Genomic DNA, 17,740 nt, shown 5'->3' with positions numbered 1-17,740 from the left:
CAACAGGGTAAATTATTTTGGCTACTATTATGAAATAATTCCTTAATAAACCATTATCTCTGTCATACAATAATGACTATGCACTTCGCATGCATATTTACAAGAACTACTTCTTTTTTATGAAAAGTGGAACGTAATATATTTTGTGTATGTCACACAAAATGATATTCCCTACCAGAAAAAGTATACCAATAAAATAACACAAAACAACATTCTACAAAGCACTATATATTGAGGTCTCTGGAACGTTTGACTTTTGTGAGACTTGCAAAGTTGTTGGATTAGAAAAGAAGTCTATTCAATACCTTTTGAGCATCACTTGCTGAATTTACTCTATGCAGAATATCTGCAACATCACTAGCTTTGTTAAATTCTCACAAAAGACTCCCAGAGAAAAATGTATCTTGTATTTTTTTTAATTTTGCAACTGTTTCCTGATTATAAATTAGTCTAAATAGACTATGTTATCACTTGAAGCCAGCTAAGTCTCATTCCAAGTTTAGTGACCATTCCCCACTGTTCATTCGGCTTCACCAGGGGAAGGCTTTATATGTTAAAAAAAAATTAAATTCAATCCTTACCAATACTGCTGTTATTATTAGGCAAAGCAGAATATAACTTTTTCACTGGCTCGCAAGCAACATCTCTTGATTCTAAGAATGGGAGAAAAAATGGGAAACAAAAAAAAATCAACATTAAACTGGCTAACTTTTGTAAAACGAAACATAAGGTGGTGAAGGTCTCCAGGACTACAAACATGTGGGAAACACTATGTGTTCCAGTTGTGGGATTCAAACTTTTTTACTACTGGTTCTGTGGGCGTGACTTGGTGGATGTGGCCATGTGACTGGATGGGTGTGGCTTTTTTTTTTTGCTTTTTTGCCTCCCCCACCCATTTTGGGAGCTTCTTAGCCTCAGAGGAGCCTCGGGAGGGGGTGTTAATTCCCTAAAGCTCTTCTAAGGCTCAGGAAGGAAAAAAACAGAGCATGGGAGGGTGCACAGCACCCTCCAAGCTCTGTTTTGGAAGCTTCCTAGCCTCAGAGGAGTCGGGGGTTGCTCCCTAAGGCTCCTCTGAGGCTCAGGAAGGAAAAAATGGAGGGGGCTGTGCTCCTCCCTCCATTTTTTGCCTTCCTGGGCTTCAGCAAGAGGAATCCCGGCACAGCTGATTGTCAGGAGGGGAAAAAAAAGAAATACCTTAAGACGAATGTCAGGCTGGCAGGTAAGCAAGCATCGAGCAGGAGGGGGAACCATATCGGGGGCGTGGCCAGCCAGAACTTACTAACGGTTCAGCGACCAACGCCAAATTCTTGCTACCTATCCACCCAATCCAGTGTGAACTGGCTGAATAACATCACTGATGTGTTTTCTTTCTTTATATATGGATATGGATGGGTGTGTGTGTGTGTGTGTGTGTGTGTGTGTGTGTGATACATTGGACTTTTACTTTTAGAGACAACAATGACAGAATCATTAATCAAGACCTTCCCTAACTCCATATAAACACCAAATAAAGTTCATGTTTTGCAACAAAAGCAACATATGGGAGATGAATCTGTATTACACCTGTTACTTACATCTCCATAGTCTTTCTCCTCTGCAAACTTCTGCTATCAAAAGTCTGCAACACGACTGAAACAGCATATGTGAAAACAAGCCAGCTTCAGAGTCAACAGTTCTGCAGACTTCAATACCATATTCTATTTTAACTCTTGCTTTTGCTTGCTGAAGACCATAATACTAAGTGTGCTGTGAAACAGCTATCAGATCACAATGTACATTTTGTTGAATTTGTTAAATTTCATGGATCATGAGGTATGCTGACCAGGAGCAAATGGTTTTTTCATACCCATTGTTCTGTCCTATCCTTATTCTATTGTGCTTCTGTGTCAAACAGAAAATTTTCCCAGCGGTAGAAAATATGTGACCAACCCAAAACACACCTGATGAATTGAAGCAATATGTATCGTATCGGTCAGAAATATTTGAGGAAAGTACATAAATTCCTGTGTTGTTTGCTGCACAGAGATAATAAGGAGTATGCCGGGGAAGTACGATTTTGTCTTCTATATAACCATATCTAGAAAAAAAAGGAAAAACACCATTAAGTTAATGTAAGGAATTATATAGCCAACAATTGGTAAGTTCTATTGGTAATTGGTAGTTCATTTGCTAATGTATTTGTTCCATATTCATTCATTCATTTTATTTTTATACTGCCACAACTATATGGCTTAAAGTACTACAGAAATGTGGCAACATAAATTATGACAAAGTATAACTCTCAGTGATACAGAAAATGTAAAATGCAGGGAATTCTATTGAATGTTATATAAAATTAATACAGAACAGAATACAACAATAAGAATAAGAAAAACAAAACTTAAAGAAATGGAGAGCATATTATCATTCCCATACTGTGATCTAACTAGTTTAAAAGATGTCCTAAAGTATTCTACTTTAAGTAATCTGAAAGATCAACAAGATTGGGGCAAGTCTTTCACAACAATTTACTCCACTGATTTTCCTTAAATTTAAGCATAGAAGTCCAAATTAGTACTGAGAAAATCTGCAAAAATGAAGCAGCCATCCTCAAAGCACCAAAACAGTTACCCTTATTGAAGGCATCCAAGGCTGCCTTGAGACTTTTCCCTGATTATTTCTGCAAGGATAATAATCATAATCATAATTTAAATTACATGTTTAATAAATAATAAATAAATGCATCTAGTATACATGCATGAACATTTTGTTCAGCAAAAAGTCTCAGTGGAATTGGACAACTATTTATATTCATTATGTGAAGAAAAACATTCTGTTCACGCATTCAGCAAAGGATAAGTACACTCTTCCGCTATTAAACAATACACAATCTCTTCTTATACAAAGAGATATTATTAGGCAGCTTTAGGAAGCTTTATGTCTTTCAGCTGTAGGATTCCATGAATCCAGAACCCGTCTTCCCTGATGCTGGAGGAGAAAGAACCAGATTCTAGTTTATCTGCTGAGTGAGAAAAAACTCACGCCTCTCTAAACATTGTGATTTTGTGATAAAAATGCTGATACGCAAGAACAATGTATCCATGGAAGGCAAGTAAAAGATGTAATATCCTTCTTGTTATTCTCTATTGAATATAAGCATCTATGGAATCTCATAAGTCAAGCAGAAATATTAATCTTACATGCAGTTAAATACATGTATAATTAAGTAATACCTTATAGTCATCTTTCCAACCTCATATTAAAATTTCCATACTAATAGTGGATTTTATTCACAGTTTTCATATTCATCTTCTTTTCCATTTATGTACTTTAAATATGACAAAGGCTATAATCCTAGCAACATTTACATGGGGGTAAGTCTCAATGAATTCTGGACACATGTAAAATCACAATGTATTGTTTTCTAATTTCAAAGTGTTATGATGATCTACAGACCACTACTCTTTCTGTTTTTGTTACAGAATTAAGCAAGGAGGCATAATTGAAAGGGATGTTTTTTTCATGCCCAGTGGAGCTAAATAACAACCAAGTGAGCAGTGCATGCAAAAGCATTCTTTTAATATGGGCAGGTTGATACAGGTAAACTAATCTGATTCCAAAAGATAAAGGGCATTTATAATGAAAACAGATTTCAATTAAACTTGGAAATACAGTGCCTATTGATGAATAAACCAACATGTTTGTATGCTGGTAGTGGGGAAAAAGTTAATGAGTGCTCACATGAAGATATTCTTATACATTTGGCTAAACACACAAACACATACATATCTTACAACAGTACTGAAAAAAGTGATTTATGACAATTTTTCACAGTTACAACTCTTGTATCATCCCCAAGATTATGGGATCAAAATTCAGATGCTTGTAAGTATGATCACCTTTTGCAATCTTTTGACAAGCAAAGTCAAAGGGGAAGCCAGATTACTAACTTATCAACTGTGATTCACTTAACAACAATGGCAAGAAAGCAATAGCACTTAGACTTATATACAGCTTCACAGTGCTTTACAGCCCTCCCCAAGCACTTTACAGGGTCAGTATATTGCCCCCCAAAATCTGGATCCTCATTTTACCGACCTCAGAAGGATGGAAGCTGAGTCAACCTTGAGCCCATCAGAATTGAACTCCTGGAGTGAGCAGTGAGTTAGCCTACAGTACTGCATTCTAACCACTGCACCACCATAGCTCTTAGGTCGTAAAATGGAGCAAAACTCACTTAACCAATGTTTCACTAAACAACAAACATTTGGGGCTCAATTGTGGTCGTAAGTCAAGGATTAACTGTACAGGTAGAAGCCCCATCAAGTTAGGGAAGGAACAGGCTGCTCAACTTTTGTCTTGACTTATGGATAGGGTATTCTTTTTCAATCTGATGTGTTCAGGGTTGGGAGGTTAAAAACTTTGCACACATATTGACCAAACCTAGGACTTTATGCAAATCCAGCATATACTGGCAACTTTTTAAAGCTTTGTTTAAAAAAAAATCAGAGAAATGTATAGTAGTTTATTACATCCCAACAGAAACACCTACGTTACATTGGTTCATTATATCAAATTATATCAAATCTTCACATGACATGTACCATGTATGAAAGTTTTCTGAAAAGCTTTGTTGCTGAAATGCTAATTTCCTACTTTCATTATACTCCTGCATTCATTTAACCTTACAGTATTTTCATAGCTCAAAAGAAAACAAATTATATGTAGGAGGGAGCTTCTCTATTCAATATATAAATGTATATTTTGAGTTGGAAAACAGTGAATCATTACCCAAGACTGAATGCTGAGCATGCATTTAAAAATATTGGTTTTTGCATATTATTTTGATTCCTTTTGAAAATGGAACAATGATTGATATAAGTCAGGCCAAAGGTCAAATGTTTTCTGACATACTGATAATAACGGACATATTGGTTTTATTTTTTTTCAGTGGAGTTAAGTATTTTTGAATAACTGCATTAACAGCAACTTGCTAATCAAACTACTTTTTATGCTAATAAGGGTAATTACCTTACACACCACTAGATTTGTATTTATTATTACTACTTTGAAAGTACTCTCATACAAGTCTGAACAACGCATGAAATTATAGTTTAAAAATTCAGAAGCAATTGCTCGGCAACTTTCCATCAGAACATGGGGTAAGAATATTTTCTACATTATATCATTTCTCTATCATCGTTAGAGAGATGAATGATTAGAATACACCAATGGATTTAGGCATACCTTATGCTATAATTTTACTCCAGCAATTGCCAAATGTTACTAACGCGCAGTAATCTTTACAGTGTTGATATTGCTAGACCAGTGTTCAACCTGCCCTCTGGCATAGATATCTATCCAGGTGGGCAGGAAGATACAGAAATATTTGCAAGGCTGATGATGAAAGCTATTACAGCACAATGACTAATATTGTACTTAGCCGTAGAAGCTGGGAAGTTTCAGGCTCAAACCTTGACCTGGGTGGCCTTAAGAGAAGCCACTATTCTCTTAGCCTCCACAATTCAGCCGAGATAATTATATCAATCTATTTTGCAGGCTTGCACTAATAATTATTTTAGTAATGACTTCAAACATGTGCTTTAAACCTGCTGCTCTTTAGTTTGAAGTTTGTGAATACCTCAAATTAGTGACAGGGTTGAAGGAGAGAAAGATCTTGAGGAGTCTCATCATTTTATTTTTGTACAAAAGAAAAACTAGATAGACAAAGTTGAAACTACAAAAAAGACCAGCACAAGGAAGAGACAAAAAAAACAACAAAAGGTCCAAAATCAGTTGTTAAAAAGAGTATAATAATTACGCAGAACCATCTGACTGCTAAATTTTCCATATGTAAATCTTCCAAGAGAAACTGCAGGTCCATAGTTAAAAATAGATAATACTTCAGGCTATGTTTAACTTTAAAAGTTAGATCCTGATTGTGAACATTTTCAAAAAGTAAGCTGGCCTGAAGAACTATATGTGTGTTATAACAGTTAATTGTTAAACTCAATTCAAGAAGAGAAAGTGCCAAGGAAAATTAGAGAAAATAAATATATTGCACATTTTGGGAGAAAAACTGAACAAGCTGCAAAGGGTAAGTAAGGGAAACAACAGGTGGAAAAAATATCTGTATCTATTCTTTGACAGTACATCCGTGTCCATTGTATATTTGGAAAGGTATCCTACCTGCAAGTTTCAAAACCGAGGGTAAAGGCTTTTTGCATTTGTTCAAATGTTGGGATGGTACTATTAAGTGCTTCGCAAAGCTGAACAGCCTCTTCTCTCGTAAGACTGTAGCGTTGATTCTTCTCTACATGGAAAACACCTGCATATCTACAACTTATATTCAAATCTGTACATGGGGGGAGGGGGGGGGAGACACAGGAAGAAAAGAAAAGTCATGATAAAGATAGCAAAAAAGCATTGCAACAAACATTTTCCGAAATGGCTGCTTCAGAACTATTATTAAATTTCTATTTTATTTAAATAAAAATAAATTAATCATTTATTATTAAATCCTTGAGGTAACCGGTTTTAACTAATTCCACATATCAGAAAAAAAGCAACTGCTCTGACCTGGCATTTATTTATTTTTTAATAATAAAAGTCTCAATTTTATACAGTGTAATTTATCTCTGCCACAAGGTACGTTTCAATGCACAAAAGTGTCTTAGAAATGATCCATGTCATTAAAAAAATTCCATGTCTTCCACTAAGGCTATCAACCCATTTCACTTGTGTCCCTCTTTATATGTATCTTCTAAAATAATCCCCATTAGCATAAGCCTTCTATCCGGACTAGTTCTGCTTTAAACTCATTAATGCATTTTAACCAAGGCTCTTTTCTAATGAAAAAAACAAGCAAGCAGAATTAAACTATGCTTGAATTGCAACATTGGAACAAATAATAATGACTTGCTGACTATGTAACCAGAGAAACAGAAATTTCTATTTATGGAATAAAGGATCAGGCTGTGGTCAAAATATTGAACATTCCACTGGTTGGAAATTACAGATTTCTATTTCTTTTGCCTGTATATGAATTTAGAATTTTATAGAGATTTTAGGCATAAACCAATCATAGTATGTGATAGAAATAGATGTCCAACAGTGATTCTACATATCACTGCTATATAATAAAATTACAATGTGTCAAGTATGTCATGTCACTCCCACAAAAACAGCTTCAACCTTGGCCCCAACAAGTATACACACAAGACAGGCACCTTCACATGTTTTTCCTCCACTGTGAAATATGTCATTATCAACTGGAGATTCTACACGGAAGAAACAGGACAAACTTTTCACAAAAGAATTAACAGACATGTTTGACATCAGCACTAAAAAACAAGGACAAAGTCATATCAGAGTATTTCAATTTTTGTCAATACTTCCATAGCAGACCTCAAGGCCACTGTTTTGAAAAAATCAGAAAGCTATTCAGCAAGAAACTGTTGCACTCACATACATCTAAATGTTTCGGGCAATCTCAAATCTCAACAAACAATAGGTTTTTTTTAAACACATCACAGTTGTTAATTGTGAAGATCTATGTGTGACCCTCGTTTCCAAAGCCAACCTATTTTCCCTTCTTCCCAATTTAATTCCTACGTAAGTCCAGCACCTCTGCATCTGATGCAGTGAGCTGCAACGCACGCCTTATAAGAAAATTTGTTACTTGGAAAGGTGCTACCAGATTCTAATTTTTAATGTGTCTTTCCTCCTGTAATAGGATGTCAGGTACATAAAACAACCAAGCAAAAATGGAAAGAGCTTTAACTGTTTTAATACATGCCACCATCTAAGGAAGGGAGAAGATTAACTAAGTCTTTGGTTATTTACTCTAAAAGTACTTTACTGCTTAACTGAAACAAAACAAAAGAAAGGAAATGTAGTAATTCCCAGAAGGGAAAGCAAAACAAAACAAAACAAAACAGCCTTGTGCCATTAACCACAGTGGGAAACACACATAACAAAAAGTTTTCATAACATAGAAACATGAATATTACTCATATGCATATTAATGTCACTGAACAAAGGTACAGTTACTTTAAAAACATGAGTACCTAAAAGAAAGCTCCACTCATTATATGTCATTATTATTATTCAATTTTACAATGGCCACCTATTCTAAATAACTCTGGGTGACCTAAGCTAAAGATAAAGGTTCCCCTCACACATAGTGCTGGTCGTTTCCGGCTTTCGGGGACGCTGCTCATCTCCATTACAAAGCCAAAAAGCCAGCGCTATCTGAAGATGAGATCATGTGGTCAGCATGACTAAACCCAAAGGTGCACGGAACATTGTTACATCAAAGTGGTTCCTATTTTTCTACTTGCATTTTTACATGCTTCCGAACTGCTAGGTTGGCAGAAGCTGGGACAAGTAACAGAAGCTCAGTCCGTTACGCGGTGTTAGGTATTTGAACCACCGATCTGCCAACCTTTCAGCGTCTTAGCCATTGAGCCACTGCATCCTTTGGTGGCTTACTACATCCAAATATACAATTAAAAGAGTTAAAACCTGATAGCCTGGGCTAAAAACAACCACAACAATAAAAAAAATAACAAATGAATCTCAGGCATAGAAACAGAGCTGGGTCTTAAGGACTTTCTGGAACTCCAGGAATTCGGACACTGTTCCTATCTCTGGGCAGATGTTGTTCCAGACACTGGCAGAGGAAGAACACTTCCTAGGTCCTGCAAGATTGAGTCACTTTTAGTTGACTAAATGACATGGAAGGAACTACCAATCTTCTCAAAATATTTTCCATGATATATTTTACCCCTCAGATTTGGACATTTCAACGGCTAAAGTTGACAAAAAGGCAGACCTTTGAAATGGATCATTATATACAGTATCAGTGGATTTCTTCCTTGAGTTGTAATTTGCTTTTAGACCCAAATACATTATTACTTCAGTTCCACAATATTTCTCTTTCAGACATACACAGCAAGTACTGTACTAAGCAAAAAGCTGGTGCCTAAAGCTGAGGCACATGTAATCTAAAATAATCCCAGAATAGCTGATTTATGCAGACACAAAAACATGAAATGGAATTAGGTTTTAATCTTGGCAGGCACTGTTATTTGTTTCTAATATAGTTAATGAATTTTAAGATGTTTATTGTAACTTGTTTATTTATTTGACTTTACTGTTAGCTACCATGGGCATTCTTTTAATAAGTCAGACATAAATATATGAATTTTAGCTATTGTCAACAAATGATGAGGAACTCTATGCAGCTGAATGAGTAACTGGCACAGGTGGAACAGGGACTAATTACTTCAACTCTTCTCTACAAGCTACTAGGAAAAAAGATTTTCTAAAAAAGCAAAACAAAAAATCAACTGACCTGTACTCAATATATATTTGCATACTATCCTTTAAAGATAAATTTCCTGCCTCTGTAATAACAAGGATAGGCTTAGCAGAATATTTTTGTGTATTTGGCAATGGAATTTGTCACTAATCACTGCTGTAGGGTTAGATACAAATTGATCATTCTTCCAAATTAATAATCCACATTGTTGGGGGCAATATGCTGACTCTATAAATCGCTTAGAGAGGGCTGTAAAGCTGTGAAGTATAAATGCTATTGCTATTTTTTCATTTTGAAAACTGTTGTTGGACATTGTTTTGTTTCTCTTTTAAATTTAAAATGGGAACAAGACTGCTGGTTTATTAGCACTACTCCCAAATGATGGAGGCTCTCTGTCTTATTAAGCTGCTCCATTAACAGTAAAAGCAATTAAACCCTAACACATTTGGCTTATTAAGTATGACATCCAACCAGATCACAATGGCTCTATCAAACAAAGAGAAGAGAGGTACAGTATGTGATAAAATAATTAAAAATCTCATTGCCAGTTTCTTCTTCAGATCTTCCAAGAAATTAATTCTTTTTGGAATCTTGGTTCTTTAATATAAATACATAAAAATGACAAAATTAATTTTCTAAATAAGTTTTTTAATTTGTATTTTAAGAACTGTATTTTCATAAAATGACAATTGTTATTGCTAGAGAAAATATATTTACTGTGAACCTTCTTCCTCCCAGTATCTCAGGGAGAATAGACCTGAGTGGCAGAACAAAACCTTTGAAGCAGAATAACTCAGATTGAACCCCAAATATTGTCAGTCAATCATTGATAATGTCAATAATATTGAATCAGGAGTAGTGTGACTTAGTAGAAGACACATCCTTGTTGACTCATGTTCTTAAAAAAATCACTGGAAAAGCATTATAAAATGGATTTATAACTAGAATACAACATATCTGGAAATCTTCTCAAGTAAAATTCTGTGAATTAGATTAAGTGATTGCCAGCTTGAAGCACCCAATATTGTTACCAGCTGATATTTTACTGCACTGTACACAATGTACAGTGCAGTATACTGCAATGATTCCCTAATGAATTTAACTGCTTATCTGAATGACACCAGGAAAGAAAACTACCTTAAATTTAATTTACGCAAAGGATTTTGTACCATAGAACTTGTAAATGGAGTTCATAAATTCCAATGAAGCACTTTGCAGAATGGTTGCTATACATGGACTTGAATTTATTATTTCTGCCAATAGAAAATAATCTATAGATACACAATTCTTCAAAGAGTCTTTCAGCAGTTTTTATAGAAATAAAATCAAGTTAAACTATGTTTTAACTTGATCTTATCTCATTCTGTAAACTGCTTAGACTTCAACAATCCACAGTATACTGTACAAATCCAAGTAAATGAATGAATAAATCTGTTTTACAGAATAATCAAATTAGCTAATGGGGGTTTGACTAATATATGATTATCATACTACAGGATCACTACAGTATGTTAAAATGTACAAGCTGACTTCACAGAACTTTGCTTACATGTGTACCAGAAAAGCAACCAGACTTATAGAACTAAAAAACAGAAACATATTTTGAATTGATTTACGAAGACTGCAATCCATTATAAGAAGGGTTGAAGGAGGAAGGTGGTAAAGCTTAAAAAAGCAAGTTTACAATTGGTTATAAATTTCAGAAATAGGGTTGGAAACAATCCAAGCAAGAATTAATACTGCTTAGTTTCCTGTGTGTTCAAAACAAAAACTGCAAAACAATTTAAGTACACTTTTAATTTTATAAATTGCAATGATCTCCAGTTCTGTGCTGTTGATAAAGAAGAAATATACAATATATGGCGACTTTTTCTCTCATCTGCCTCGTTTATATAGTAATCCTGTAACAACAGCTCCATTGAGTACAGTATGCTTAATAGGCAATTCTACACTACTGACTACTCATTTACACTGAGATCAAAACTGGGCTTCCTTTTTTTTAGTCTGCCCTTCATAGAATTGGCAAGCACTGACAGGATAGTTACTCCCTGCCACCATGTGATGTTCCAGAACTGAAAGCCAATATTTTTTTAAATAATGGTTCCTAAGAAAGGCCAACACTTGAATAACTTTTGTAATTGTCCTAATCATTAATCTCACCGAGAACATGAGATTTTAGTGAGTCATGAAATGCCCCTGAGCTTGTTTAAATTTTAATGAACATAGAAATGTTTAACTCACCAGTACAAGCCACCTTCCTTTTCCTGTCTTTGGTTCCTTATTCTCCGTGATGACCCAGAGTGTAACACAAACGTAACAAAATCCAAAACATAAATAAATGTCCTTTAATGCCTCCAATTTGGCCCCACTGTTCAATAATTCTCAGTTGGAGATAAAACTTATTCAAAAATAGTCTTCAAAAGTAAGCAATATAGTCCGAACTTAATGAGCAGATAGAGGTGAAATAAAAAACCCAAAACAAACTATAATGAAGGAAATTCCACAACGGAATTTTGTGGAAATTCCTACTTATCCTGTGACCAGACTTATCCTGTTTCTGGCAATGCTGTGTTTTAACCGTCTCTCTTATATACTATTCTCCCAGCTGCAACCAATGAGAGGGATCATGGTCGCTTCCTCTCTCGTAAGCCAAGTTGTTTCCTTCTCCGTTCCTCCCTGCATATCCCAGGATGAAGAGGGGATGGGCCTGGTTCTTCCCCTGACTGCCCAGCCAGCCTCTGCCCTTCCCCAGCCTCCTCCACAACCTCCAGAAGCACACCTCTACTCCCCGTTGGCTGTTCCTCCTCCCCCTCAGAGTACGACTCTAACAAGGGCATGACATTCTCTCTGCAATAATTTTTAAAGATAATGGTCTATAACACTATGGTAGATGAGTTGACTATAAAAAAGGGAGGATAAAACAAACTTAAGTTTGAAGTATGGTTTCCCTGCTATTGCTATTTCTTGATCACTAGTGCTGCTGAATGACATAATTTTTACAAAGTCAAACCCTCTTGTCATGCATTCTGACCCTAATCCTCCATGTTTCAGCTACTTTACTTCTCTCCTCTACCCATCAAAATTGTGTTTAGGCATATTCCATACTACTGAGCTGTAGTTGCTCTGCAGCATCCAATTTGGGTTGGTCACTGGGCTTAGAGGTTTAGTCTTCCGAGGACTCCAGCACGAATCCAAAATCTCAGAAGACTGAACCTCTGGTCCCGGTGACCAACCCAGATTCGATTCTGCAACATTATCCTGGGACACATATATTCGCCCTCATCTGTGTAGTTCTTCTTCCTCATAAACTTTTCTCCAATCTCACAGACATAATTCTTCAATTTATTGAATTCTATGCTCAGCTTTAATATGCATATTTATAAACATGTATACTTATATACATGTACTATATGCACACATACACTGCCACACACACACACACACACACAGAGGGAGGGAGGGAGGGAGAGAGAGAGAGAGAGAGAGAGAGGGAGAGAGGGAGAGAGAGAACACTTCCTGATATATTTGTTCTAACTAATGATACATACTGATGGCCAGACTTTCCATCCTTCAAGTCTTCTGAATCAGAGGTGGTATTCAGCAGGTTCTGACCAATTCTGGAGAACCGGTAGCGGAAATTTTGCATAGTTCAGAGAACTGGCAAATACTACCTCTGACTGGAGATTTTACAGTATCCTTCCCCTGCCATGCCCACCAAGCCACGCCCACAGAACCGGTAGTAAAAAATTTTGAATCCCATCACTGTTATGAATGCAGTTTGAATGAAGCAGAGCTTGAGTAGGTTGCTTTGACTATTTAAGGTTACTAGGACTTTAAGATACATGCAATTTTCCTTCACGAATCTATATTGGTCACAAGAAATCACAATCAACTAGACCTTGCTTTTCCCAACCGATAAGCAGACAGCACTCAACTAGTCAGTGCTCAACTGCCAGCCAGTAAGGATCAGGATGAGATTCAAATCCTCCCTCAGCCATGGAAGCTTTTTTCAGCCAGCCACTTCAGTGAAGCAAAACTCATAGGAGTGTTGGTTGTGGAGAAAAATGGGGGGAGGAACCACTATGTGTTGCTTGAGCTCCTGGAAGAAATGTGTGATATAAATCTAATAAACCTGATTTTTAAAAAAGAGAGGAATGTCTCATTTTCAACTTATTTCATACTAAAATTTAATTTTCATCTGCTAGCTATAATAGCATACTCCCTGTTATGATGGTTTTGTATTTGGATTCTTTATGCAATCTTGCCATCTCCCCATCATAGCAGGATACCAAAAGTTGAGGCTAGGCTAGCCATGCTATGACTCATTACCAGAATTCTGTACTTTGAAGTTACCTTTGAAACTGGAAGCTTCAGAACTCCACAGTAAGATGCTGGGTGGGTGTTATCACTCCCAGAGTCAGTTTCTTTTAATCAGCAGGATATTATTTCAATTTAATGTTGCAATTGCATTGTTGTGCAGAAAAACTCTTAGACATTTCATTATTAGATTATGCTTCCCCCTTCCAGTTTTAATATCTGCAAAACAATTTCTGGGCATCTCAATAGTAGTAAAACCTTCTTTGTGACACGAGTGGGGTCCTTGAGATTACAGAAGTATAAACATGAAAAACTCTGAATTAGTGTAATTCAGAGAGAAGATAAAACAGATCTAGTTTTATTCCCTCAAGCATTTGTTTAGGAAATAATCACACGGTTTTCAGAGACTATAAAGGCAAAGGTAGCAGCTAAAGAGTTTATGTCCAAACACAATCATGCAGAACTAATCATTTACAGTTGCTAGAAGAGCTGTTCCATAAAGTTAGGTAAAATGTTAATAATAATGGGGGACATTCCTTTACTGTTTAAATATCCATCTGCAGGTTTCATGCTCAGGCAGGGTACTACTAGTTGATGTTTTAAAACTGAAAAAGGGTATCATATAATTTGAAGATTTAGAGGCCGGGCAAAATTTTTGCACCAAAACTGAGTTTGAAGAAATAGTGCTTTGTTTCATGGGAAAAAAAGCAAAGTGAACTGGTATTTAAACATGAACAACTGCAGTTTGTTGTCAAGGAGACCAGGGAGTGCTCATCTACTTGGGATTTTCCTTTTTGGTTTATGTGGTTAAGAGTAGAGTAGCTGAGAAAGTGACAGGATGTAGGAAAGCAAGCTTGGCTTTTTCACTATATAGCAAGAGCATTAAGACTTATATATCACTTTACAGTTTACAGCCCTTTGCAGTACTTTACAGCCCTCTCTAAGCCGGTTTACGCAGTCAGCATATTGCCCCCAACCATCTGTGTCCTGTATAGAACAGCCTTCTCAACTTGATGTTGTCTAGTTGTGTTAGGAATACATCTCTCATACTATTACTACTGTGCCAATGTTCTGGGAACTATTCTCCTACGACATCTTGAAGAAATGAAAACCTACTTTAATTTGCCATGAATTCACATTTGAATTGCAGTGCCGCATTATTTTTTCATGATTTTGAACAGAAGACATTTCATCAATGAAGATCACCTAAAAGTTTACTCACTACATTGCCAAGCAAGGTCTGCATTGTCTTCTACTTGACTTGGAAACATTGTACATCACACATTATTTTATTTTTATAGAACACTGTGGATACAGAAGCATTCCAGTTCTATATAGATGGAAATGGCTTTCATAGATTATTTTAATTCCTATACCAAATCATGAGTACTTGGGAATTACAGATAATCATTGCTTAGCAACCAAGGTTACCATGGACCCCCCCCCCCGCAAGATACTTAATATCCCAGTTGCGGAGTTCCAACAAGGGCACACACACCCAAAGTCCCATGACTGCATTTTGGGTACTTGGCAACTGGCTCACATTTATAGCTGGTCCACATTGTTCCACAGTTACATGACCCACTGTACTTTTTTTTTTTTTTTTGCTGGAAACTGTCTTTTTAGCAAAAAATGCCCATAGGAATATACTGACCTGCTCAACAACCACAACATTTACTTAACAATGGTGGTATATGCTTAATGCTTGCCATGTTCATTTAACAACTGCCACAAAACGGTCACAAAATCATGTCAGTCACTTGACTTAGTCTGTCCTGACCTACAACAGAAATTTCCATTATGGTTGTTAAGTCAAGGACTGTGTACTCCATTTATACTTTCCCAGCAATTATACTTTAATTGATATCTATGTCTATATTGTTGTATGTACTCTACTGTTATGAACCATTGTGAAATTTTAGAGGCACCCTTTCCTGGCTAGGCTTTTTTTGGAAAATCAAAATGCTTTGTAGGTTGCAGTCCTATAATCGGTAACATTTTGGTAACAGCTACTCAATTTAATGGGGTTTATTAGTGAACAGATCTGCAAAGTACAGATCAGTCTTTGCATGCAGACTGCTAAGGGATTTATAATGTGTGAATTTTTCTACAAATATGAAAAAACACAATATAGGGAGACACTGCCTATCTCAAATAGCAAAATCTCTTCAAGATTACTCAATTAGGACTACTACTGCTGTATCAGCCCCCTTGGTATGTATCAATCTCTGTGCCTAAGCTCCTAAAAGAAGGGATGGGGATGGGGTCATTAAGCAAGTCTGTCTCAATTAACGGTTGTTACCATTTGTGATCTTAATGGACAGGCTCCATTATGGCTCTAGGTCGCTTTTAAATTACTAAATGTAGATGGAAGTCACAGCAAAGTCAAGGTTTCTCAATGTTCTTATAGAAGGATTAAGCCAATCAGATTATTCTAAAGGTCTGAACTGATCTATTCTACTTAACTGGCATATATTTTGCTTATAAAAAGATTGTTTTCAAAGACACCATCAACTTCTATGAGAGGATCCCTATACCATACAGAGGTAACAGGATTGCTAGAATATATACACATACTCAGGTTACAATAACATTTATTTACCACAGTGGTGGTGCAGTGGATAGAATGGAGTACTACAGGTATTTCTGCTGACTGCCATTAGCAGTTCGAATCTCACCAGGCTCAAGGTTGACTCAGCCTTCCATCCTTCCAAGGTTGGTAAAATGAGAACCCAGATTGTTGGCTGACTCTGTTAAACCTCTTAGAGAGGGCTGTAAAGCACTGTGAAGCAGTATATAAGTCTAAGCGCTGTTGCTATTTTGTTTATACTATGCCACCATGTAGCAATTAGTACACTCTGATTTAACATAACCAGATATTTAGTTTTTTGTAACACCATCTTTATTAATTTATAAGTACCTCAATATGTAATATTCCTAACTCTTCCTACTTTCTGCACAACAACCCTGTGAAGTGGGCTGTGCTGAGATTGACCTCGTCACCCAGATATCTTTCATGCCTAAAAATTAACTAGAAGTCAGTCTCCTGATTTCTAAGCCAACACCTTAACTACTATATCAGATTGTCTTTCATGTACTTTTTTATAAAGCCTACACTTTTACCCTTCAACATTATAGAAATGTTGAAGGGTATTCACAAGACTGAGATATTTAGGGTGTTTACCATAAAAAGTGAATTGGAAATAACCATGTCACTAATACTCTCATTTTCTGGTCTTGAGATCAAGAGAGGCTGATTCATGCAAAAATTCCCAGTGTGCACAGATGTTGTAAGAGTTGAATCTAGTTTTCTACAGATCAAGATTAATTATGTGTTCACTAAATTCTACTAGGAATTTAGGGGAGGATATGAACCACGTCACTCTGGGATGAACTTGTGGTATAACTGTTAAAAAAAAATGAAGAGGTTTGATTCAATCCCCTCATGGAATCACTAGTGGCCATTCAATTGTCAGTCTGACAAAGCAATTGCTGTGAGAATAAAAGGGGAGGAAAAGGGAACCTTGTCTACCACCTTGAACTCCTTAGAAGTAAAAAAAGGAATGTATATATAATTGAAATGAAATAAGTGAATGAAATAAATGTTTGGATTAGCCCTACATTTCCACTGCATCTAATCATAGAATGATGTAATACAGCCACTTACGCATAATATTAATGTCTTTCTTCCTGGAATTTGAAAGATGGTATGGTTACTGTGAATAATCAAGTGAAATTCCTCTCATTGTCAAATACCCACCCTGCAGCAGATGAATTTCTTCCTATCACACACCAATTAACTTACTAACAGAACAGGTGAACAGGCCCCCATTTAAGATTAATACTTTCAATGAAATTAAATACTGTATTTGGTCAAAGCAAGTTTGTATTTTAATCTATCTACTGAATTACTGAATTGGTCTCCCAACAACTAGTGCCTAGCAAGTTACTCATGGGTTTCACAATTTATTAATATTGCTCAATAGCAAATTAAGAAAAACTTTCCGAGGGCCTTTATAGGTTGAATAAGTTTTCTGAATATCCACTGTCTAGCAGCTGGAAAACCTAAATATCTCCCAATACAAACCCAATGCATTTGGTGCATACTGAATAAAGTGA

The 17,740-nt window shown here is 36.1% G+C and overlaps 1 protein-coding gene across 12 annotated transcripts in view; it reads right to left on the bottom strand.

Annotated features, from left to right (window-relative positions):
• The window catches only part of CD44 (CD44 molecule (IN blood group)), a 72,933-nt gene that overhangs the window by 29,495 nt on the left and 25,698 nt on the right, over window positions 1–17,740 (bottom strand). For all 12 annotated transcript variants that reach the window (XM_026707172.2, XM_087921371.1, XM_026707190.2 and 9 more), the window contains exons 2-4: window positions 6,169–6,334; window positions 1,941–2,077; window positions 582–653 (exon numbers count right to left, since the gene is read on the bottom strand). In XM_026707172.2, coding sequence (XP_026562957.2) covers window positions 582–653; window positions 1,941–2,077; window positions 6,169–6,334 — 375 coding nt within the window. The remainder of the gene's footprint in view (window positions 1–581; window positions 654–1,940; window positions 2,078–6,168; window positions 6,335–17,740) is intronic.

Source organism: Pseudonaja textilis, chromosome 1, assembly GCF_049901715.1.
Source record: "Pseudonaja textilis isolate UNSWEBS1 chromosome 1, rPseTex1.2, whole genome shotgun sequence".
Taxonomy (NCBI): domain Eukaryota; kingdom Metazoa; phylum Chordata; class Lepidosauria; order Squamata; family Elapidae; genus Pseudonaja; species Pseudonaja textilis.
This window is presented reverse-complemented; position numbering and strand designations above follow the sequence as displayed.